The sequence below is a fragment of the Cotesia glomerata genome, linkage group LG5 (assembly GCF_020080835.1).
Source record: "Cotesia glomerata isolate CgM1 linkage group LG5, MPM_Cglom_v2.3, whole genome shotgun sequence".
Classification (NCBI taxonomy): Eukaryota; Metazoa; Arthropoda; class Insecta; order Hymenoptera; family Braconidae; genus Cotesia; species Cotesia glomerata.
The window spans coordinates 22717420-22744884 of NC_058162.1; the positions used below are offsets into that span (position 1 = coordinate 22717420).

The following is a 27465-nucleotide window of genomic DNA, read 5'->3' on the forward strand; positions in this document are numbered from 1 at the left end:
ATAATTTACTTGAATCAAGTAAATAATTTTGAAGAACTTCATTTTTTTGATTTGAGTAGAAAAATTCTTAAACTAAGAGATTTTTTTTCGGTTTACGTCAATTTTACATGATTTAAGAATTTTTCACTTGATTCAAGTTAGTTTTTTCTTTCAGTGTGCAAAAGATCACTCGATTCTAATTTTTTATTAATTATAATTAAACTACAACGAATTATATAGCCATTTACAATGTAAAACAAGTTGATTTGATTTTGAATCTGTTAAAAAAAATCTGATTTAGATACGATAATATTTCCGGGAGTTATCGTGATTACATACGAAAAAAAAAAACATTCGGATGTTCATATAAAATTTTTTCCAAAAAGTTTTCTAACTTCCCGCTAAAAAAATTGAAATTTTTTTTTAATGTACCGACATAAGAAGATTTTTTGCATAATAAGAGATAATGAATCATCGTACAAGTGCAATATGGTTGTGATAGATGCATTTTAAGACCACAAAATTACTCGAACTTGAAGTATTGCGATTGAAGCACTATCTTAATCGCTTAGCATTATGAGGCGTGCAATTTGTTTTTTTTAGCACTGATATTCTTTTACCTTCTCGTTGGGCCCAGTCGACGATCGACGTCACCCTTGCCGTTTTGCTGGACAGACAATTGTCGAACTTGGCTGAGGAATCCAGCCCGAGTGTCTCGTAGTTGGCCTTCACGCCGCAAAGCAGTGCAGTCGCGCACGCCGACGACTCTCCCACCTGGGCGTCCATGTTGTAAGTCTGAAATAGAAAGATTTTAAGGTTAATAGTTTATTTCGAATAATAATCACGTTCTTATGAACTGACTTATTGGTGGATAAGCTACCATCTCATTCGATAAATATTAAAATTATCTTTTTAGTATTTTATTATCACAATGACAGTATTATGATAATACTTGGTATTTTTCGACGGCAGACACTCCTCTGAAGCACGAGGAGAATTTTATATAAGTCAACCCACAGATCGGGGATTTACATTAAGATGGTTTAAATATGACGGAGGTTATCTGGTACAACTAAAATCGTCCTTTTCATAGCTATATTTATATTAATATATATCTCCATCAATTTTATTTGCAATTATGTTCATAGTTATCTCTATAAATAATATAACATGTCGACATAGTTTTAGTTTAAAGTCGTTAATATTTTGTCATTAGTGCAATTTTAACTTTTTTATGGTCAGAGATAATTTATTTGAATATTCCGGGTCGATGTTAAAAATATCACTAGATGGCGACACTAAAAATATCCTAAATTATTTAGACATAAGTGCAGGCAATAACCTCGAATATCACTAAATGACATGTATTTAATTAATTAAATGTTTTTAATCATTCATTTTCCTTTCAATAATAAGAAAAAAATTGACTTTGTGCTTGAAAAAAATAAAAGCTCAAACTTATAAAAATAAAAAAGTTACGATGTTTTTTGTCTCTTCTAAAATATTTCATACGAGGTTCTCATAGTGAGCCGTCGATTACTTTTTTCATGAAAATTTATATTAATTATTTTTTGAATAGTTTTCTTACTAAATGTTATTGAATTAATGCACTAAACACCCAAAAATCATCAATTTAGCTTTGAAACGCTCAAATTCTAGGTTAAAAACCTTCAAAATACTTTCTCGCTTGCTATCGGTTCATCAAATGACGTTATCAACTCATCAACTAACGCCATTAGTTAATCAAATCACTTAAACAGAGAATTTGCCTCTAGTGCTATTAGCGCGGGAAATTTGAATCCAAATTCTGACTCTTGAGCAATAATTCGAGTCTATCTTAAATAATTTAGACATAAGTGCATACAATAACCTTGTATCTCACTAAATTCCATGTATTTAATTAATTAGATATTTTTAATTCTTAATTTTCATTTCAATAATAAGAGAAAAATTAACTTTGCGTTAAAAAAAAACGAAAGCTCAAACTTATAAAAATAAAAGTGTTACAATGTTTTTTTTCTCTTTTAAAATGTTTCATTTTTTGGCGTACGAGGTTCTCATAGTGAGCCGCCGATTTTTTATCTACTTTTTTCATAAAAATTTACATTAATTATTTTTTTAATAGTTTTCTTTCTGAATATTATTAAATTAATGCCCTAACCACCCAAAAATTATTAATTTAGCTTTGTAACGCTCAAATTCTACGTTAAAAATCTTCAAAATGGCTTCTCGCTCGCCATTGGTTCATCAAATGACGCTATCAACTCATCAACTAACGCCATTGGTTAATCAAATCACTCAAACAGAGAATTTGCTTCTAGCGCTATTAGCGCGGGAAATTTGAATCCAAATTCAGACTTTTGAGCAATAATTTTAGTTTATCTTAAATTATTTAGATATAAGTGCAGGCAATAACCTCGTATCTCACTAAATCCCATGTATTTAATTAATTAAATTTCTTTAAATGTTAATTTTTATTTCAATAATTAGAGAAAAATCAACTTTGTGCTTAAAAAAAACTATAACTCAAATTTATAAAAACAAAAAAGTTACTACGTTTTTTATCTCTCCTAAAAAATTGCATTTTTTGATAATTGAAGTTCTCATAGTAAGCCGTCGGTATATAACTATGGATTATTTATACTTTTTAATAAATGGAACAATATAAAAGTTAATTAAAAGCTTGTTTTCAAGGATTATCACAAAATTTAATCAACCCAAGGAATTAATTGGATGGATTGAGATATTAATTAAAACATTACAGGTTCGCTTACTTAATAGCAAAATTTCAACGGATTGATGAATATTAGCACAATAAATACTCTAATTAATGAAACCAAACAGGCAATTAAAATATTCCGATAAAGAGTTTGTCATTTGCGAAGTTTTGGTTGTTCGGCCGTTAAACTACTGAAAAGATAATGATCAGCATTGTTATTGGTAGTATTTTATAAATGTATAATAGAATCGTTTCACTGAACCTGAAACAATAATTTTAATGAAAACTTTCAATTATATCGCCAAAATCGATTCTGTTAAATTTCAAGTTATGAACGTGCTACGCCAATTCTCAGATCTTTATTATCCCGATTATCGGAAAATTAAGTAAACTTGATATTCATCCGAAGCGTGACCAAGTGCTCAAGTACTTGAGCGTAATAGTCACGGCTCGTCTGCTCTAACTTGTCGGTCTAAATGCCGGAAACTACCGAACGCGGTCGACCCGAATCCCACATAACTACTGTCCTCCGCACATATTGGCTCTAAGTTTACTGCATTCTGCATCTGATATTTATCCCCAAACCATTTCGCAGATAACTCAATCAAACTCACCTCAGATCATAAAAACTCAACGGTAAATTTAATCCGTTGTTAAAAAAAACAATTTAAAATTATTCAATCCATGGAAACGTGTTTATGTACTTTATTAAAAATTTGTATAGTAATCCTTTATTAAAAAGTTGATGTGATGTTTTCATTGTTGATGCTTTTCGTTTCTTTTGTAACCATCTTTGGCAACGGTTCAATATTTATGAAAAAAATATTGATTAATTAAATTGTCGATATTGAACATTTTGACAGAAGCGCGCTCTATTTTATAGTTTTACAAAACAAAGCGTTGAAAGATTTTACGCATAACAACAAATCGATACTCGGAAAAAAGTAAACTGTAATAAATAATAGTCGATTTATAATAAGTTATGATCAACTGTTAAAAATTACCATTTCTAACAGTAAAATCGTGATTTTACTATTCACTTTATAATATTTATCATTTAAACGCTACAATTTATTCTTTAAATCTAAGAAAATACTATTTCAAACAGTAATATTCGCTATATGAAAGTCGAAAATGTTAAAGTGTAATAATTAAGAATTTTAACTTTGATATTTATCATTTCGTTCCTAAAAAATGATCGCATGATACGTAAAAAGTATAAAATAAAGTTACTAAATTTCTAATGCAAGCAACGTCAATATTTACAAAGTACAAATGGTAAATTTTAAACGCAACGCTAAAAATAAAACTATAATTATTGACCTGCTTGGACTGGTAAAATGTATATTTTAAAAGTAGAATTTTTACTGTTTCAAATGTTAAATTCTTCTAGATTGAGACCCCCTTTTCCTCATCTGAGTTTCCCTTCTCCTCATAGTATGGACTATATATCGAAATGGCAATTTTTACTGTTTGAAACTGTAATTTTTTAAGATGAGAAAGTCGTTATTTACTATAGTGACAGCTACTAATCACTTATTTTCGTTATTAAATTATAAATTGTGGCTTTTACACTTTCCACATTAAGTTCTGTAAGATTAATACACTGATAGAAGAATTTTTTTTGTACCAAAAAATATTTGTTAATAGTTAACAAATCATTTATTAGAGACCACTTTTTAGTATTAAACAAATATTTCTTAGTATTTAAAATGATTTGTTTGTATTTAATAAATCTGATATTCATTTAGGTTAATAGAGATTAAATATTAATAAATCTTTTTAAATACTAAGAAATATTTGTTTAATACTAAAAAGTGGTCTCTAATAAATGATTTGTTAAATATTAACGAATATTTTTAACTATAAAGAAATCCTTCTATCAGTGTATTTTTGCCACCCTGATGTCCGCTGTACTGTTTGAAACTATAAAAATTAACCGGAATCCGAGTGAATTTTACAGTTTACTTTTTTTTGTGTAGCCTTCTAAGTCGTCGACAAGTTGCCGATTTAATATTCCCGACTAGAAATTTCAGTGAGGCAGTGATTTGGTGCAAGTAAGACATGCCGAATTCCAAACTTGCGGTAAGTGAGGCATCCAAACCAGATCCAAGTTTGGAATGTAACGCAGTTGCGAGGCTCAGCCTAACTTGGCTTCCTGATTAGGCTGTAGTTTGGAAACCACACTTGCAGGTGACTATCTAAACCTCATTCGGCCCGAATTTGGCTACCTAAGTAGGCAGCAGTTCGGAAACCAAATTCGCAAGGAAGAATCCAAATTTAATTCTTTCTTGGTTTTTAGCTTTTTTATTATCAAGCGGAAATTAATGACAACAAATACTTTTTTTTTTATTTACTTTTACTATTTTAAGTATAAATATGGAATTTAGGACTAAATTTTTCAAATATTTTGTGAATAAAAAAAGAATTTTTTTTTTGTTTTTATTTAATATTATTTTTTATTATTTAATTTTAGTTTTTCGGTCATCTTTTTTTAATTTTTTGCAGCGTTTTTTAATGTGAAGAAGTTTTTTTTGATCGGTAGATTTTATAAGTCAAGGGGGAAGGAGGTGATGTAGGAGTTAGATACATTAGTCACACATAACACTTAACTTTACTTCACACTCGCCTTAATAGTAATTATAATTAGTAATTATTAATTATTAAAAATCGTACACGTCGAACGCGAGACTCGAACACGGTACCCGACGCACGAGGGCCCTATACCATACCGCGACGCTACGCCGATGATGAGCGACCTCTTACTTTAAGATATACTTATAAGCACAACCAATGTTCGGCTTGCCTAATTTAAAACAAATAAGATTCGAATTGGGCTAGCCTAAGTTCGGAAAGCCAAGTTCGCTCCAAACTGGCAAAACTCAGGTTATCGTTACTTGAAACCAGTTCGGCGTTCCCATGATATATCGGACTTAAGGAATCCATGAGACTTTCCTAGTTACGTCCAAGTTTGGCAAGCCGAACTTAAGCAATTATTTATGGTTACCGTTATTACAAATCAGTCCGGCATTTCCATGATGTGCCGAACTTTGGCAATGCCACACAGTTTCAGGATCACAACCAAATTTGGAATATTTTCGGCATGCCAATTTTCGTTCTGCCTACCTTGGTTTTTATAAGGTGCAACCTAGGCAGGCCTAAGTTAGGGAAGCCAAATTTGTCTCTCACTAATTCTTCGGCATTCCTCACTACAATTTCTAGTCGGGAGTTTGACATACTATAAGTATGCCTGACTTGCAAGATGTCACAGTTAGCGAAGATTTACCGGTTTCGTTTGCCAAACTTGGGCATAGCTTGGAAAACCTACGGCAGTTCGAAGTTTGACATACTATTGGTATGCCTGACTTGCATGAAATCACAGTTACCGAAGATTTGCCGAAGTTCGGTTTGCCGAATTTGGGCGTAGCTTGGAAAAACTATTGCAATGCCGAACTTTGGCTTGCCTATAGTGGAATTAATAAGGCGTGAATTAGGCTTGCCAAAGTTCGGAAGGCCAAACTTGCCCCAAATTGATTGTTCGGCAATGCCTCACGAAATTTCTAGTCGGGTTTTTTTATAAATTCGTCAATGGATATATTGAATTACCAGAGATACGTGAACAATTTCAAATTATCCATCCAAGACCAGGTTGAAGACAACATAGATTGTTGGACGCTATTAAGACAACAAAAAGCTATGTTTACCATGGTCCAAGGATCAGGATGCCCATCTAATTAACGAACTCTGCCAGGATACCAATTTCTTTGAGGATTTAATATCTGCTTTCATAACAAAGATCAAAAATACGATACTGAACAACTAATTCATGTGCAACTTCATCAATTTTATTTTCATTTTTATTACTTATATTTATATTAAATTCAAATATCACTCAAAAATTTAAATTCTACTATTCGTTTTATTTATAATCTAAGACAAAATGGACATGTCACCCCTTATAGACACCTACAGACGTGAACTGAAATGGTTATCTATCACTAGTAGAATGTATTATTTATCTACCTATTTCTATAAATACGAGAATTATTTATTGATGTTAATTTTCACACCTTTAAACAAATATTTACATTTTACAATGTAATTCTTACAAAATCTGTAAAAATTACAATCCTAAATTATAATTTTCAATTTTCTTGTAAGAAGCGTAACGATCCATCATATAATGTAATTTTTTCCTTTTCCTTTGTTCTGTACACTGATAGAAGGATTTCTTTATAGTTAAAAATATTTGTTAATATTTAACAAATTATTTATTAGAGACCACTTTTTAGTATTAAACAAATATTTCTTAGTATTTAAAAAGATTTATTAATATTTAATAAATGAATATCAGATTTATTAAATACAAACAAATCATTTTAAATACTAAGAAATATTTGTTTAATACTAAAAAGTAGTCTCTAATAAATGATTTGTTAACTATTAACAAATATTTTTTGGTACAAAAAAAATTCTTCTATCAGTGTAAGTTCATACAAAGCGTACATTTATGTATTAGCTAACTCAAGTTATTTTAAATTGTTTTTAATATCAAATTAGATTTATTAATCAGAGATAGTCAAAATGTTAAAAAAAAATTTTTACATAAAATTTATTTTATTTTTATTTTGATGTAGCACTAATTCAAATTTTGTAAGTTTGATACTTTATGAAGACCCAACTTTCGCTAAATTACAGAATTAAAGTGAAAATCACATTTACTCTAACAGTTTAAAATTTTTTAAATTATTTTTCTCAATACGGGATAAAATATTGCACGTTACAATTATTTTTATCCGCAACCTCACTTTAATAATGTTTTTTTGCAGATAACTCAAACGCTTAATGGAAATTCCAATTACATAAAATGACTATCCAACGAAATTTATGTTTTCATATAGGATTTTCTTTCGCAACTGCTCGACACACGAGGAAGGGGATGTATTTTTGAGCCCTTATCCCTCTGTTGCTGTACCAGACTTTAAGTATTTGTATTTTGTATTCCTACAAGTGTACTATTTGTATTTGTAGATGAAACCTGAGTACAAATCGAGGTACACACATATTCGTGAGCTCGACTCAGTTAAATATCTCTATATATACTTCCATATATATACACGAATTGGGATCAGGGTTTACCTCCTGTCGTTCTTTTGATATCGTGCCAGAAACACTTGCTCCATGTTTCAGGAGTCGCGTATTATTTGCTACCGAGTGTTTCTACTTCTTGAGTCTTCTCGCGAGTCTCTCAACCGTTCATACTGGATTTAACTATTTTTTAAAATTTTTTATTCTTCTTTCCCCGGGATTACTTGTAAGCGCATCCGAGCTTTCTACATTCGTGAATTCTTATTGTCATCACGTACTTAAACAAGAAAATAACACAGGGAAAGTTGATTAAAAAAGTCATAAAAAATTTCATCAAATCCAACAACTTTGTCTTAATTTCTTCCTTCACTATGACCAGTTAAAACTTTAATTCAATTGGGTCATGAATTGTCCGACGACAAAAAGGATCCAGTGGACTATAACGTTCGATTAAATTTCTCTTTGATTTGCTTGATACGTGAACGCCTTTACAGAACTCTGGCACTGCTATTCAAAAGAGGGTGTCTCTAATCCCCCTCGAGCAGCTTAAGTTTTTTTCCACTGATACATTTGACTATTATTATTCTTAAAAATACTTCAAAGAAGCAGCTCTTGGTGAAGCGTAATCCAATTGGGATGTTTACGTTTCTATGCATTTACGCGCTGTCCTCAGCTGGACTTCTCCCTCAATAGTCTGCTTGACTGTACTCCATTTAGTGACGTAGCCATTATACACACGTCTTTGTTAGTTCTTCGTTTGTACTCAAGATCTCTGTTTTCAGTCAACGTAGTCCAGCATTCATCTGGTCAACAGCCTCGAGCTATCTTATTATAGTCATTGTTATCCAGACACTGGACTTTATGTTTTATTAAAGCTTTCGCAGTTACTTTACTCATTTAACTGCTCTAATACCTCCAGAAATGTATAGTTACAGGTAATAAGAGTACAGGTAATTATTGTTTAATACTCTACCATAAAAGATTTTTGCTGCATTTTTTATCTATTTATGTTTACAGATGGTTCATTCACTAGAAAATATGAAACAGACAAGGACAGTGGCGCCACCTCCCGACTTTTCATCGTACTAAATATCAGAGGTCAGTAATCATCTTGTAAAAAATCATGTACAGGTAATCGTGATTTAATGAAATATAACGCAGCGATTTAAGTTTTTATATTAATTGCACACCTCATAAGCGAAGCGTTGAGGTTGTGCTCTACTCTCGATATTAAAAAAAAAAGCAGTTTTCTCGAAACTGAAATTGATTTTTTGTTATTTATATCGCACCTACAGGTTAATATGAGTACACTTATATCAAGTCAAATAATTTGTCAGACACATAAAATATATTTCAGTAACAATTTTTTTGTTTAACATAGTAAATAATAACATTAAACATGATCTTTTCTGGACGTCCGTGTATGGATAGGTATATGTGGCAGGGAAATTGGTCAAAAAAATGATATCGTACCGGAATAATTTTTTTTTATAATCTAAAGTAACATACGACGGATTTTCTCTATTAATATGAGCGTTCAATTCACTGTTGTTAAATTATTATTTATAAAAAACTAATATATGACTGTGGATTTTTTTGTATATCTATCTATACATTTTATTATAGTATTTTTTTTCTTCACCTTAGAGTTATGGCACCACTAAAATACACGGAGAGAATTTTATGTTAACGGTAACTATCCCTATTTTGTAGCTTCTACTATCCAGGATAGTTATTAACTTTTGCAAAGTTAAGATAATAAATGCAACTATCCGGCGATTGTAATTAGTACAATCAGTATATATTAATTCCCACAATTATGATGATACGGTTTATTATCTAGATGGCAACTTTTACCATCGGAGATAGTTAAAATCATCATGATTGCAATCATAAAAAAAATAAACAGGAAGTATAAAAAACTAAACTTTTTCGATTTTAGAGTCAGAATATAATAACATTCTAATGTTTGACATAAAAGTGAATATTGAAAAAAGTATATCTATATTATTAAGAGAATAACAAAAATTTTATCTCCAGGATAGTCATATGATAAACTCGGTTTTTTTAGTGAAATTTAGTGTCATTGCAAAGGTCAACTTGACTTTGCGCCTTTTCAAGGTTTCATATCATTCTCATCGATAGTCAATTTATCATGATAAGTATTTAGGCTGCATTCGAAAATGTTCCATTTCTAGACACATAATTAAGAAATGACCTTTTATCTTGTTAAGTATTGACATTTTTAAAGATATAAGCTCATCCTGATGTTACACTCATTGAGACCTTTCATTTGAGTACCCACATCAATTTTTCATATATTTTATATATTTACATATATATTATATATGTATATATGAAAAATATATCAAAATGCATGTGGGTACTCAAATGAAAGCTCTTGGTGAGTCTGACATCAGGATGAGCTTATATATTAAAAAATGTCAATAATTAAGAACTAACATTGCTATCTTGTCAACTATTGACATTTTTAAAGATATAAGCTCACCCCGACATTACACTCATCGAGATCTTTCATTTGAGTACCCACATCAATTTTTCATATATTTCATATATTTATATATCTTATATATATGTATATATCAAAAATGCATGTGGGTACTCAAATGAAAGCTCTTGATGAGTGTAACATCAGGATGAGCTTACATCTTTAAAAATATCAATAATTAAGAAATGACCTTGTATCTTGTAAACTATTGACATTTTTAAAGATGTAAATTCACCCAGACATTACACTCATCGAGACCTTTCATTTGAGTACCCACATCAATTTTTCATATGTTTTATATATTTATCTATATTATATATAAATATATAAAATATATGCTTATATCTTCAAAAATGTATATGCTTATATTTTCAAAAACGTCAATATTTAAGAAAGTACAGCGCAATTTAACAAAAGTCATTATTTAATAAAGCGAAATTTTTGTTTATTTATAATTCACAAGTCACGGTAGTCACATAGTGACTAATCATATTACTAGCTGCGATGGTAATAATTACCATCATGATTGTAGAATTTACAATCAACATGATTTTAGCGGTTAACATATATTATGATTAAGTTTACCATCTTTAAGTTACCAGCCAGATGGTAATAATTATTATCCAGATAGTAAATGTAACTATCTGGATGGTTCGGTTAACAATTTGGATAGTTCTTGCAATTATTCATACTAAGAAGCCTGTTTTTACAATACTCGGATAGTTGTATTTATCATTAAATTCTCTCCGTGTATAGCAGAGTTTTCTGTTTTTTATTATTTTGCTTTTTATTTTTTACTTTAATCAATTTGATTGTGAAAAATGAGATTATGAGTCGTGCACTTTTGGATTTCCCAAACTTTATTTAGTCTTTATTTAAAAGACTGCGTTTTGAGAAGCGTCCTTACGCTTGAGATAGTTGGTGAATACTAACTAAAAATTAACAAAAATATTTTACAATGAGATCTAAACCTTTCCTTAAGTATCAAAAAAATTACATATGTTTTTACCCAAATATACGTACAACTCTGTGAGGAAAAAGTACTTATATTAATACAGAAAGTATCCTTTTTGTGACTTACGTGTCTGGAGTAATAAAACAGAGCTAGGACTAACTTTCCCTTTCTGAAAATACTTCAACTTAAGATTTTAAGGTAGTTCTGTCATAAATGCAAAATTTTAAGAAGTTTTCGAGATTTGAAATATGGGTAATACGCACTACATGAGTTGTTGAAATTTGAAATCAATTGACTGTACCAGAAATGAGATTATTGTAATTAAAAATTACATTTTAGCACAGGCAGTATGGATGGAGAGTGAGAAAATCACAAATATTTATGATTATTGCATTGGAAGGATTTTACGATTGTTTCAAAAAACTGATACCTGTTAGAATAATATACTTAAAATAACCCAAAGAAATTTTAAAAATCTTGACCATGTAGTTTTTTATAAATTATTAATAAAATGGCTAGTTAAACAAAAATAACCATCAGTAAATAAGAGATAATCTGTGAGAAAGACAGCACTTGCGAGTGAAAAGGAAAGAAATAGCACAAACTATATGGCGTGAGTGAACTACCTTAAACTTAAAATCTTAGCGTAAAGCCAAAATAACTAAATAAAGAATTGTAAACCGAAATTCATTTTTGTCCGGAGAATTCAATATATCTATCTCATCTTTGATTATAAATTCTTCAATTATTAATCGAAACAATTGAGGACTTTCATACATTTTTATCACTAAAAATTTATACATAAATCAAAGAAGTATATTCTGATGATTTTTTTTCGATTAACAATTTCAATTTTTTATAAATTAATTATTAAAAAAGAATAAATTTTGGTTTAAAAACAATTTATGATTGGTTGAAAAGTCATTATATCTGTTGAGGCTAAGAGCTATGGAAATTACACTATACTCTTGAATTTTCAAACAAAATAAATACTGGCAAGTAATATGAGAGATAATTATTTTCTTAATTAGTGCAAAATAATCTTTAATATATTTTAAATATGCTAGATAAAGGCTTTACAAGACAATACTTATAACTTTCCGGGTTTGGTGAAGTACTTTAATTTAACTTCGTCCTTAGCCGTCTGTCGTGCTTTTTAATTATTATTATTTTTCACAAATTAATTATTTATTCTTCGCAAAGAAGTTTTTTTTTCGTTTATTAACTTGTATTCCATAAAATATAATTTATTATTATAACATATTCATTTATTTTCTTCTTTAAGATGACAACAGAATGTATATATTTTTTCAACTCTCTGTAAGATGGCGTTGCGCACCGGATACTGTGGCGGTACTATCAGCGCAGTCACGCCTCTGGCGGCAGACCTGCAACCAAAAACGCCTCAACACCGCCAAGCGCTAGCAACTGGGACCATCCAACGATCTATACCACCACAGCTGTGGATGCAATCCAATCTAATAAAAGTCTATTAAATAATAATTAATTATTTTAAAATATTTAGTGACTAATAAATAATAATAATCGTATCACTTTGGTCTAGTTATTTTTAGTATAGTGTATTCCCCTTGAATCCACAATACAATATGACGTCACTGGCATTTGGATTCAAGTTAAAAAAAAATTTCTTTTTTAAAATTTACCTCCACGGAAAAAAGTAAACTGTAATATTCACTCGGATTCCGGTTAATTTTTACAGTTTCAAACAGTAAACCGGACATCAGGGTGGCAAAAATATAAATATTACAGAACTTAATGTAGAAAGTATAAAAGCCACAATTTATAATTTAATATCCAAAATAAGTGATTAGTAGCTGTCACTATAGTAAATAACGACTCTTTCATCTTAAAAAATTACAGTTTCAAACAGTAAAAATTATCATTTCAATATATAGTCCATATAATGAGGAGAAGGGGAACTCAGATGAAAGAGAAGGGGGTCCCACTCTGGGAGAATTTAACATTTGAAACAGTAAAAATTATACTTTTAAAATATACATTTTACCAGCCCGAACAAGTCAATAATTACAGTTTGATTTTTAGCGTTGTGTTTAAAATTTACCAATTTACTTTGTAAATATTGACGTTGCTTGTATTAGAAATTTACTAATTTTATTTTATACTTTTTACATATCATAACATCATTTTTTAGGTACGAAATGATAAATATCAAAGTCTGAATTCTTAATTATTATACTTTAACATTTTACACATTTACATAGCGAATATTACTGTTTGAAATAGTATTTTCTTCCATGTAAAGAGTAAATTGTAACGTTTAAATGGTAAATATTATAAAGTGAATAGTAAAATCACGATTTTACTGTTTGAAATGGTAATTTTTAGCAGTTGATCACTACTTATTATAAATCGACTGTTATTTATTACAGTTTACTTTTTTTCGTGTAAGCAAGAAATTATTAAAATACCTTTTCTTTATTTTATCTTAATAAGTTTAACTAAACTTTGAACAAATAATAAAATTACAAATCATGCAACTTCGTCATTACTTTCAGAACACATCAAATGGTTAAAAACATCAATTTTTTAGCCGTAAAAATGGCGAAATGACAAAAAAGGATTCTAAAGACTTAATTCTCTCAACCACACATTTCACTTCCAACGCATTACTTTCATATCAACCATTATATCAATTATAACTCCCCGGAAAACTGTGAAGCTATAAATAAGGGAAACTTTAGCCGGAAGTAAACGGATTTGTAAATCTTGTGACAAAAAAAGTAAGAGGTTAGTAGCGAAAGCAAGTTGTCTCAGACACCGCAATTCTAACCTTTATTTACGATTTCTTCGTGTTTACAAAACACTTGTAGTAATGTTGGGTGGAATTTGATAAATAGGTATCGAGGATTGATATCCCTAGTGATGAATAATAAATAAGCTCTTGAATTATTGAAGTTTCATTGTGAAGCAGTTGTTGGCTCGTATAAATCGTATAAGCACTAGCTCTTACGATGGAGTCTCCGGGGGTACAGATGACTTATTGCCAAAGTTTACAAACGTCCGCATGAGGAAAATTATTCAGAGTAACATCGATCACACTCGCGTATCTCAAGTGCATCTTTAAGATTGGCCATCTCCTCTTCATCCTTCCTCTGGATGAATCTCCAACTTAATATATTAATTCTGACATGGAATCGCTCACCTGGTATCTTCGACGGAGCATTAAATCTATCGGATATTTAATGGCCGCCGAAATTTAATGGTTTTCTGTGATAAAAATATGTAATATGTAATTTGAAAGGTAACGAGAGTTATTAATTCAAATGATTCATCCAGATAAATTTATGCGGAAACTTTTTTGCAGATGACTAGTTTGAGTGGATCGTTCCGAAGAAACTCGAGTGGCAAGAGTAAAATGCAGCTTCTGCTTGATTTTCATTTTTATTATTATTATTATTATTATTATTTTGATATATACCGGAGTTTAAACAGAAGACAGGAATATATCTGACCTGAAATGCGACGGAAGACGGAGGATGAAGGATGGAAGCTTAGGTAAGCGTGCTTTTTTTATTAATTTTTCATAGTTTTTTCGGACGAACGATTTGTTGAGAGTTACGGAGCGAGATGAGCATAAGGAGAGTACTTAAGACTGTTTTTATCTCTCCTCCTCGGGCGATAGGACGCTCTTATGTAGAAAAATAGCTAGCGTGAATGAGAAACTAGACTCAACTCGAGAGTTTGCTGAGATCTTCGCCAGAGTTGCTTACGGTCTCTCATCGAGGGAATTTCTCGTAGAATTTCCACCGATAGCACTGCTTCAAGCTAAATTTTATTTGCATCTTATTATGCCTTTTTTCAGCTCATAGATGCCTTTTTGTCAAGTTTTCTTTTTCAAAGATTCAAGTCTTTAGATAAAGTAGTTCCATCGAGAATTTTCCATTTTAAGGATTTTAATTATCAATAAATGATGCGCTCAAAGGAATTAATTTGTCCTTTGTAAATGATATTTGTTTGCTTCAAGAGATATGAATTATTTAAGCGACAGTGATATAATCATGTGCATCGAATCTGGAAATTGTAGTATCGGGTTTTTGGTTTTTTGTAATGTATTATAAACCGAACTAGTATAATATCTACATTATTTAAATTATTATTCCCGACGGAATGTTACAATTATATTACTACAAATGAAATTCACTGGATTTATTGATGATAGTCAGGAAAGGATAATAAACAAGTTAGAATTGTTTCATGGTGCAGTTCACATTTCTTTAATCATAAGCTGCTGCGTTGCCATTAACTATCAAAATATATTTTTTAATTTTATATTTTATTACTTTGTAGATTCTCATTCATGTTTTACAAAATATTGGACAACAAACCTTGGAAACGTGAATAACCCATACAAAAAATGGAGATCAGCCCGATACTGGGCCAAGACTGGTAACCGATCTTTAAGTATCGGCCGAATATCGTGAAATATCGTTGGGCCCCCGCATGGAAAAATATATATGCGAAAAATATATGCAAATATATATTTTCACATATATTTTTTTTGCGCTAAATATATGTCCGCATATATGTTCACATATATGTGCGCATATAAATGTCTAGAGATACACAGAAAAAAATTTAACTTGAATTAAGAAAATAATTTTGAAAAATTTAACTTTCTTGATTTGAGTAAAAAAATTTTCAAACTCAGAAATTTTTTTTTCAGTGTATGCTTACATATATGTCTACATATATGTAAGCATGTATATCTGCATATATGTCAGCATCTATGTGAAAAATATATGTTGACATATTTTTTTTTTGCGTAAATATATGCGGCATATATATTATATATGCGACATATATTTTTGACATATATATTTCTCCATGTGGGCCAAGACTGGGCGAGCATCGGATGGTAACACCCAGCCGATATAGGCGACTGAGCGTCGGCCGAACATAGTAACCAAGCATTGGCCGAGCATCGGCCAAGCATAGGCAAAAAAATCAAATTTTAGGTAAAATAATTAAAAAATTTTTTTTTTCGTTGTTTATTTTTGAATTATTATTATTCTGAGGTGATGGACTACTGGTCAATAGAAATTAATTCTGAAAAAATCCGGATGTGAAGGGATTTGAACCTGGTCCGTCTGCGTGGAAGTCTCAAGCGGTGTCACGGGCGCTGCTAACCGATCTGAGTGTAGTGTTCTTAGTTTAATCATTTCAATGTTCAACAATCAATTTTTCTCAGTATAATTGAGTTAACTTGATTGTTGTTACGAATTTTTCTATTTATTTCATAATTGAACAATTTCTGAATTTTAATAATAAAAAATAACTTCCCAGTTTTTTAAAACTTCATTTTTTAAGCAAGAAATTCAAAATTAATTAAAAATAAATGATTTATTAGTAAATAAATATATATATTTATATTTGTATATTTTTATTTATATTCATAAATCTATTTGTAAGTAAATAAATCATTTATTAAAAATCATTAGTTTCTTGCTAAAATATTTTTTTTTTCAATACTAAAAGAAATAGTTTTAACTGATTGGGTAATGTAAAAATTTATCGAAAAAGTCTTCCAAAAAAATATTCATTAATTTATTAAATCTGTTTTAGTGAAAACAAATGTTGATTTAATCTTAATAGAGCTTGTTGAATAATAACAATATTAAAAACTAAAAAATGATCAATATAATATTTATAAAAAAAAACATTGTTAATAATTTGAATTGGTGTTTTCTCCTAAAAAAATCTTGTAAGATATTTTTTAAAAATTGATTTACTAATTTTTAGTCCATATTAGTTTATAATTTGGTCAAACGTTAAATTAAAACAATAATACAACATAGTAATGACTAACACCTATTAATTGTTTTCAAGTGTAATAAAAAATTAGCCAGAGCATCGGCCAAGCAATGGCTGATAATCAAATCACATACCATTATATTATAATAAATATCGTGCGGTAGCCGATGGCTTACCTAGACTAGGCCAGTACAAATCGCCAATGCTTGGCCAAACATTACAGCCAATGGCTTACCGAGGCTAGGCCGATACAAAACGCCGATACTTGGCCGAGCATTAGTAGTCGTGCCTTGGCCAATGAACGGAAATTGTTGAGCATCGACAACTTCGTATGGGAATAGCAATAAGATGTTAAATTTTTAAAGTCTGTGAGCTGCTAATCACATTGTCTCACGTGTGCTTTGTTATTAAAAATTATTGGTCTTCTTAAATGTTAATTAAATTACGTTGTTTATTAAGTGATAAGAAATTAAAAAAAAATTGTACACATACAATGGATCAGTCTAGTCTTATTAAAGTATTATTTTTTTGACGTAGTATTTATTACAAGAGTTTTGCCATGAGGATGTTAACCCTAAAATTAATGCTTTTATTGATATTTTTATCTCTTTCTGTATAAATAATTTTTGTCAAGTACGTCTTATGTAATTGTTTATAATTTTATTCTTACAGTATGCCCGAAGAAGTTGGAAATAAAGCCAACGAAACGTTGCATTTTTTTTAAATTTAACATCTTATTGCTATTGTCCACGTTCCCAAGATTTGTTGTCTAATATTTTATATTTTATGTTGTTTTTAATAATTTTACACGTTTTTTGGTCTTTTTAAATGCTTTCAACAGCTATTTCAACAATTTTCGACTTTGTGTAATTTTCAATATTTTATTGCCATTTTTCGAAGCCTTCAATAGTTTTTTGCTGTTTTCCGATATTCCATTGCAAATTCATATCAATACCAAGTGGGTTATTTTAACACATATCAAGTTTATTCTGAAAAGGGACAGTTTGCTTACGACGTTAAATATTAAACACACTTCATGTGTGTTAAAACAATACTCCATACAAAGTTGCCGATGCTCAACAATTTCCGTTCATTGGCCAAGGCACGGCTACTAATGCTCAGCCAAGTATCGGCGTTTTGTATCGGCCTAGCCTCGGTACATCATCGGCTTTTATGTTTGACCAAGCATTGGCGATTTGTACTGGCCTAGTCTAGGTAAGCCATCGGCTACCGCACGATATTTATTATAATATAATGGTATGTGATTTGATTATTTATCAGCCATTGCTTGGCCGATGCTCTGGCTAATTCTTTATCCGAACAAAAACAGTTTCACTGTAAAAAAGTCGCGCCAAGTCCACGTTCATAAGACTATTAAGAAAAAAAAATTTTTTTTTTCTTTACAAAAAGATACAAAATAAAAAAATTAAAAAATCCAAGTAACCGATATGATTGTTTATGAATTTCGAAAATTAAAAAAAATTTTATTGTAAATTTAAAAATTAAAAAAAAAATTTTAGAACGTATTTAGTGTGCGTGGTTGCAAAATATTTTACTTTTAATGAAATTCGTAAAATCTATTTACTAAGACTTTAAGAAAATTGAAATACACAATGACGCACACCAAGTACGTTCTAAAATTTTTTTTTTAATTTTTAAATTTACAATAAAATTTTTTTTAATTTCCGAAAATCAAAAACAATCATATCGGTTATTTGGATTTTTAATTTTTATTTTGTATCTTTTGTAAAGAAAAAAAAAAATTTTTTTTCCTAATAGTCTTATGAACGTGGACTTACCCGACTTTACAGTGAAACTGTTTTTGTTCGGATTTTAGTATTTTTTGTAATTATAATGAAAATTTACAATTGGTACCAAGTTAAATCTCGTGTTGACTGCATTTTTTACTGCAAACTATCCCCTTGAAGCTACAGTTTATGTAGATGTAATTCCAGTGCACCCTGGCGGCCGTAAATGTAAGCTGTGAATTACTTTTTTTAACTGTAGTTGCTTATCGATAGGAGGATTACTACACATTTTTATTTTATCTAGTCTGTGGCGCTGACCTTTCTCCATAAAAAAAAAGTCAGGATCGAAATTTGTGAGCGAGCTATAGTATGTGTTGATAAAATTTAATAATTTCAAGTAAATAAATTGTTATAAGTGAATATAATTAATTAATACGGTGAAGTAAATTATGAATTACTTTTATGATAAACAAATTGGGTAAAAAAAGTACCGTAGAATTAAATAAAATTTCGCAGCCTCAAAAAACCGTTCTGCTTACAGTAAACATAGTCGGTAGTCTGGCGCTCCGTTTACAACGGATTTGAACGGAACTTGGCACCAGATTCTACCGGATCTGTGAATTACACTTGAAAACAATTAATACGTATTAGTAATTACTATATTGTATTATTGTTTTCAATTTTTTTTAATTTAACGATTGACCAAATTGTTAACTAATATGTACTAAAAATTAGTAAATCAATTTTTAAAAAATATCTTACGAGATTTTTTTAGGAGAAAACACCAATTCAAATTATTAACAATGTTTTTTTTTTTATAAATATTATATTGATCATTTTTTAGTTTTTAATATTGTTATTATTCAACAAGCTCTATTAGGATTGAATCAACATTTGTTTTCACTAAAACAGATTTAATAAATTAATGAATATTTTTTTGGAAGACTTTTTCGATAAATTTTTACATTACCCAATCAGTTAAAACTATTTCTTTTAGTGTTAAAAAAAAAAATATTTTAGCAAGAAACTAATGATTTTTAATAAATGATTTATTTATTTATAAATAGATTTATGAATATAAATAAAAATATACAAATATAAATATATAGATTTATTTACTAATAAATCATTTATTTTTAATTAATTTTGAACTTCTTGCTTAAAAAATGAAGTTTTAAAAAACTGGGAAGTTATTTTTTATTATTAAAATTCAGAAATTGTTCAATTATGAAATAAATAGAAAAATTCGTAACAACAATCAAGTTAACTCAATTATACTGAGAAAAATTGATTGTTGAACATTGAAATGATTAAACTAAGAACACTCCATTCAGATCAGTTAGCAGCGCCCGTGACACCGCTCGAGACTTTCACGCAGAAGGATCAGGTTCAAATCTCTCCAACAAATTTTTTTTTATTATTTTACCTAAAATTTGATTTTTTGCCTATGATTGGCCGATGCTCGGCCAATGCTTGATTACTATGTTCGGCCGACGCTCAGTCGCCTATATCGGCTGGGTGTTACCATCCGATACTCGCCCAGTCTTGGCCCAACGATATTTCACGATACTTGGCCGATACTTGATGATCGGTTACCAGTCTTGGCCCAGATCGGGCCGATCTTCATTTTTTGTATGGGACACTTAGTTTTTAGAGGGTTTTAATAGGTTTTTAATAGGTTTTTGAAGTTTATCACTTTTTTTGTCGTTTTCTATATATTTGTTTAGAATATTTTGATGTTTTCCACAATTATTTGGCGTTTTTTTGATAAATCTTATAGTTTTTGCGCGGATTTTTACATTTTCTTTACCTTTTTCAATATTTTCACAGTTTTTTTATGTCTTTTATACTTGATTGATGATTTTCTTAGTTTTTTGCAGTTTTTCCAAAACTTCTGGTCATTTTTCAAAAGTTTCTCATGACTATTTGCGGTTTTTTTTGCCATCTTATTCATAGTTTTTTTTTTTTTTGTAGATTTTCACATTTTTTTCCACATCTTTGTCATTTTTCGATGCTTCTTATAGTTTTTCGACAATTTCCTCAGTTTTTTGCTATTTTCCATATTTTTTGGCCTTTCATCGAAGTTTTCAACAGCCACTTGCCGTTTTTGATAGTTTTTCAAAGCTTCAAGGCGGGTTTTCGAAGTTTCTAAAAACTTATCGCCGTCTTTTGATATCTATCCAAGTTTGTTTCATTTTTCCAAATTTCTTTCAAGTTTTCCAACGTTTTCTATACACTTATTTAGAATATTTTGATGTTCTCTATAAGTATCCGGTGTTTTTTAATAAATTCTATACTTTTTGCGCAAATTATCATATTTTCTTTGCCATTCACTATGACTTTGCAGTTTTTTTCAATGTTCCATAGTTCATTGACGATTTCCTCAGTTTTTTGCTGTTTTCTAAAATTTTTGGCAACTTCTCAAAGTTTTTTGATGACTATTTGCAGTATTTTGTTTATTATTTCATTCACAGTTTTTTTTTGTAGATTTTTACATTTTTTTCCATGTCTTTGCCATTTTTTGATGCTTTACATAGTTTTTCGACAATTTCCACACTTTTTTTGCTATTTTCTACATTTTTCGATCTTTTATCGAAGTTTTCAACAGCCATTTGCTGTTTTAGAAGTCTTCCATAATTTATTGACGATTTCTACAGCTTTTTTTTGTCATTTTCGATCATTTTTCAAAGGTTTAAGACGGATTTTCAAAGTTTCTGATAGTTTTTCACTGTCTTTTGATATTTTTTACAGTTCGTTTAACTTTTCCAAATTTCTTCAAAATTTTCCAACGTAAATTTTCCAACGTTTTCCATTGCATTATACTATAATTTATTAACATTCCCAATAGATTTATTTTTACAGTGTTAAAAATATTTAATCCCTTTTAGAGTGTTTGTATGTCCGAAAAATATAAACTACCGTCATCAATTACTCCCACAAAAAAGATACCATAAAATAAATAGCTTTTACTAAATATACCGTCGAATTAATTTCGAATAAAAATATTTTATAATTACTTAACGATTTGATACTAAAAACAGAATCCATTTTTCACGATAATATTTCACTGACATTAAAAAATAATTTATTACCCGAATTACTTTAACGACTTATCTCTGATTTATTTATATTGCCTTTTTTCACCAAGAGTGAAAAATCCAACGTCAGTTTTACGTCGGGGATGCAACGTCACGTGCATACTATTTTACATTTACGAGAGTCGACAAATCGTAAATACGAATCAAGGATCAGTCCACTTTTTTTTTTCTATAAACCTTCAAGAACTATAAAATATTGTTGCGAAAAAGGTGAAAAGCTTTACAATTTTACATTTTTTTTTTTTCTATTAAATTCTTATTTTATTTAGCTTCTTCTGCTAGTTTTCTAGCAGCGTTTCTTTAGCGAACGACAACAACGAATGGCGGTTTTATCGTCACTCTAAAATGTCAAAGTAGTAAAATAAAAGGCGTGAAAGAAAATGAAAGAGACGTTGCCGTGAAAAAATATAAAACACCTATGAAATTCAAATGTTACTTGTGACTTGAGATGAAAATAATATTTAAATAAAAGAAAGGGAAAAAATTAACCGAATACAAAAAAAAAAAAATAAAATAATATATCCTATGACGCGTGGTGTGAACACGATGAATATTCATTGCCGGACGTTCAGAAACGTCTCTGCCGGTTTATTAATCCCCCACTCCTCCACCAGCTATTTATACAGCGTTACATACAGCTATTTATACCGCGTTTACATGGTAAAAAAAAATATAAAAAAAAAAAGAACAATTAATTACATCGACACTGGTAACTAGACAGGGAAAATAGAGTTTTCGTTGGAGCCCAAATCCCGTATCGTGTATCCCGGCGTGTTAGCTAGTCAATATATAATTTATAACGTGAAATATCGTTGGATGATTCTTTCCTTTGTGCTACGTACGTGCAATCGGCGTTATTTATGGCCGATAAACTATCGGATACTTGAGCACAGGTGGAATCTAATAACCGCGACTTGCTCTTCGAACAGTAACTGAATTAGTGGGAACTGATTCAAAAATTTGTTAGTAACTTTCTCGTTAACTGGCGACAGTTTCCCCAAACCGATAACACTATTTCGCCCGGAATTAATTTGGTTAATTATTACTCGTGCTTGATCCGTTAACATGGTCTTTTCGAGCTTGTAGATTATGTTCAGTAGAGCGCGTCAAAATTTGGTTGATTTTTCACTGGTTTGAGATTATTAGATATAAATGTTCAGAACCACTTTATACTGATGACAGGTTGATAATAATTTGATAATATTTATCAGAATGGAAATTATTAACAATAACAAAAACTCGTATATCCAGATTTAAACTTATGTTATAATTTTATTGGATATTACCACACGAGCGCACTAAGAGAGTTTATAAAGTATAAATCGGCTGTTTTATTCTTACTGGCAATATTTATTGAATATATGTATCCATCAATTTTATTTGCAATTATATGTATAGTTATCTCTATGAATATTATAACATGTGAACAGTTTTAGTTTAAAGTCAATAATATTTAGTCTTTAGTACAATTTTAACTTTTTTTTTGTCAGAGGTAATTTATTTGAATATTCCCGGTTGATGTTAAAAATCTTACTAGATGGCGACTATCAAGATATTCTAAATTATTTAGACACAAGTGCAGGCAATAACTTTGTATTTCACTAAATTCTATGTATTTAATTAACTAAATGTTTTTAATTGTTAATTTTCATTTCAATAAAAAAGAAAAATTAACTTTGTGCTTGAAAAAGCAAAAGCTCAAACTTATAAAATAAAAAAAGTTACAATGTTTTTTGTCTCTTCTAAAGTGTTTCATTTTTCAATATACGAGGTTCTCATAGTGACCCGTCGATTTCTTATCTACTTTTTTCATGAAAACTTACATTAGTTTTTTTTTTGAATAGTTTTCTTACTAAATATTATTAAATTAATGCACTAAACACCCAAAAATCATCAATTTAGCTTTGTAATGCTCAAATTCTAGGTTAATAACCTTCAAAATGATTTCTCGCTTGCCATTGGTTCATCAAATGACGTTATCAACTCATCAACTAACGCCATTGGTTAATAACATCATTTTAACAGAGAATTTGCCTCTAGCGCTACTAGCGCGGGGAATTTGAATTCAAATTAAAATTTCTGCGGAAAAAATCGCTGAAGCTAATTCCTTCTCGCTAACGCGACTTCAGTCTTGTTGAAGTGAATTCTGCCTCGCTAAAGAGTATAGGGGAGGGTGGGGCAAGACAGCCCACCTGGGGCAAAAAGGCCCACCTCAAAAATTGACAAAAAATTTATTTTTCTAATTTTCTTTTAATCAACACAAATTCGGGTTATTGATGCATTTTTAGCCCTACGCGTGAAAACAAAGGCAAAATGAGCCACTAAAAAGTTCTAAAAAAGAAGTTATCTTATAATTTCATAACCTAATCATGATTAATAAAGTAAAAATCATATTTTTCAGCTGATTTTATAGATTTACGGCAAAATAGACCATTCGAAAAAATTGTAAATAACAATAACAAATTTTTTATTTAATAGAAAAATAACAATTATTAAGAAAAGTCATATCATTAATTTACAACTCGTAATGAATTCAAATGATTTGTTACATTAACCAACAGGATAATTATTATTATATATGGGTCATTCCATGTCAAATCGACCCATAGTTGGAATCGACCCCTTTCGATTTGGACAAATTTTGGTCAGAAGTTTTTTTTTTTATCATATAACGAAGTTCTGTCAAAGGAAAAAAAATAAAAAATTTTTTTTCAAAAGATATGCAAATTCAAAATTTCGCGATTTTTGCAGTTTTTCAATTTTGTTTTTGTAATATCTCGAACGTTAGTATAGATACAGCAATGGTCTTTCGTTTATTTGAAAGGGTACATTTGGAGTTATTGAAAAAAAAATATTTTGGGAAAAAATTTTTAAAAATGCCAAATTTTTCAAATTTTGAATTTTTGAAAATCGTAAAAAATGACGGTTGACAATAAATTTTTGACTCAAATTTTTTTGTATTCTACCTTGTACCAATCTTAAAACATCCTGAAATTTTTGGAACTGTATTTTTTGTTTTTTCAAAAATATGAATTTTTAAAATTTGTTAAAAAAAAAAATTTTTCCTCAAAAATTTTTTTTTTAATTTTTATCTTAATTGAGTTTGGTAAATCGCGTAATTTTGATATTTTGAACAGTTGAAATTTCATTTAGTGGCATAATAGTGAGAAAAAACATTAAAAAAAATTTTTTTTTTTAACAAATTTCAAAAATTCATATTTTTGAAAAAACAAAAAACTCAGTTCCAAAAATTTCAGGATCTTTTAAGATTGGTACAAGGTAGTACATAAAAAAAATTGAGCAAAAAGTTTATTGTCGACCGTCATTTTTGACGATTTTCAAAAATTTAAAATTTGGCATTTTCCAAAATTTTTCCAAAATATTTTTTTTTCAATAGCTCCAAATGTCCCCTTTCAAATAAACGAAAAACCATTCCTGTATCTATACTAGCGTTCGATATATTACAAAAACAAAATTGAAAAACTGGAAAAATTGCGAAATTTTGAGTTTGTATATCTTTTGAAAAAAATTTTTTTATTTTTTTTCTTTTGGCAGAACTTCGTTATATGATAAAAGAAAACTTCTGACCAAAATTCGTTCAAATCGAAAGGGGTCGATCCCAACTATTGGTCGATTTGACATGGAATGACCCAATGAACTTTAGACACACACAATTTTTTTTCTGTAAAAGTAGGGGAACGATTGCAGTATGATGTAAACAATAGTTTTTCTGAGTAATTTAAAAGTGAATGCAGTTGTCCAGGAGAGAAATACAAATATTTTTGAAGTGAGAAACAACTTTGCCTAAAAAAAAAAAAAAATTTTTTTTTTATCATTTTTTAGAGGTGGGCCAAAAAAATTTTTTTTTGAAACTTTGGAAAAATTCCGGTGAATTGAGTCGAAGTTAGACGAGAGTAAATCCACTTGATAGTAGAAAGCCACAAAAAATAAAAACCGGCTTAGGTGGGCCGTCTTGCCCCACCCTCCCCTATTCCCGAATAAGTAAATCGGAACACTTCAAAGATTCTAAGTCATAATAAATACAAGTTGCGTTGTATACAGAAAATTTTATTATACTATAAAATTTTCAAGTTATATCAAGCAAGAGTACGTCGAAAAGGTAAAAACATTTTTTTCCATTTCTATGTGTAATATATTCCATAAAAATTCAAAGGTTTGTTTAATAGTCAATCAAATTTGTGTACCAACATTGTATGGAACAAAATATCGATAAAAAAGTCAGTAACTTTTCTCTCTGATGTGAACTTTTTAATTCAGAGGGAATTTACCGGTTGACATTGTGTCATATTTTAAACTGACAAGTTCTCTTCACACTTTCATTATTTTTCTGTCGTATCGAAGTATTATCCACAGAAACTGAGAGCTCTTGAGCTTTTAAAAGTACACTTTAATATTTTTTTGTCGCCTCTATCATACTTTTATAAAAAATTTTCAATGTACATCGAAAATAATAATCCAATTAAATATTTTATAAAAACAAATTAAAATATTTCGCATAACTAATAAGGGGATTTTAATAAAAGCACAGCTTTTTTTCTTTTTTTTTTTTTTTTTTTTCAAAGGCTATAATAAGACCTCTGAGAAATTTTATAAAAATTATAAGTGCGTCTTGTATTTATTTCCATCTGAATTATTCAGTAAAAAGACTTAGTAAATTAATAATACACTTGAAAGGTTTTTTTCCCGGAGATTCGTATAATAAATATTTATTAATAATTGAAAAAAGTCTGCGTTAATTAGTGATGAGAAAAAAATAAAACCCCGAGGATGTAGAAGAGTGAAGTAGAGTACGATCAGTAAAACGTTAAAAGCAAAACGACCTTGATGAAGTAAGGGAGAAAAGGCGAAAAAAAGAAATGCGAAACGTGATGAAGAGAAAAAGAGACAGAAACGGACGATGGAGATGTTGAGGGTGGTTTTACGTTTTAAAACTACTAGTATGGACAAGCAAAGAGTGAGTTTTTCAAAAACAAGAGCCGAGAGAATGAAGAAGGGAATATTGCTGTCGTATCCACTCGCTCCGTCGGGCTTGAAATAACTAGAAACTATGGTGTAAAAAATTTACGCTTTCAGCTTTGGTTTTCACGCGCTACAGACTCCTCTACGCTCAACTTTCCGTGAGATCGTTGCGTTTTATTACTCATAGCAGCTCTTTGTGCTTATTTATTGAAAAATAATTAATAATATTGATTGAATTGCAGTTCCATATGAGAATCTGCCGTTTTTTTTGGGCCTGACACTACCACTTGCGAGAAGACGCCTTCGGTGGTAGCCATCTAGCGGTGACTTTTAAGACTAAATTTTTTTTAGCCTTACGGTTCATTAATGATCTGAATAGTCGGTCCTGAATGTATTTTTGAATTTCTTTAAGTATAAACTTCAACTGGCTTTGTATGGAAATTTATGTTAAAACGAATTAGGGCGGACAATATAAAAAATTTTGAATAATTTGTCTCCTCGAAATTAATTAGATTAATTATCATAGCTAATGGTTCCATAAAATAAATAGTAGGGGCGTAACATGATCGAGTGATTTGTCGCGCATTTCCATTGAC

At 29.7% G+C, this 27465-nt stretch overlaps 1 protein-coding gene across 1 annotated transcript in view; it reads right to left on the reverse strand.

Moving 5' to 3' along the window:
* Nucleotides 1-27465, reverse strand: part of LOC123264570 (alkaline phosphatase-like) — a 157225-nt gene that overhangs the window by 42420 nt on the left and 87340 nt on the right. The window contains exon 3 of the mRNA XM_044727880.1: nucleotides 600-774. Within this exon, the coding sequence (XP_044583815.1) occupies nucleotides 600-774 (175 nt within the window). The remainder of the gene's footprint in view (nucleotides 1-599; nucleotides 775-27465) is intronic.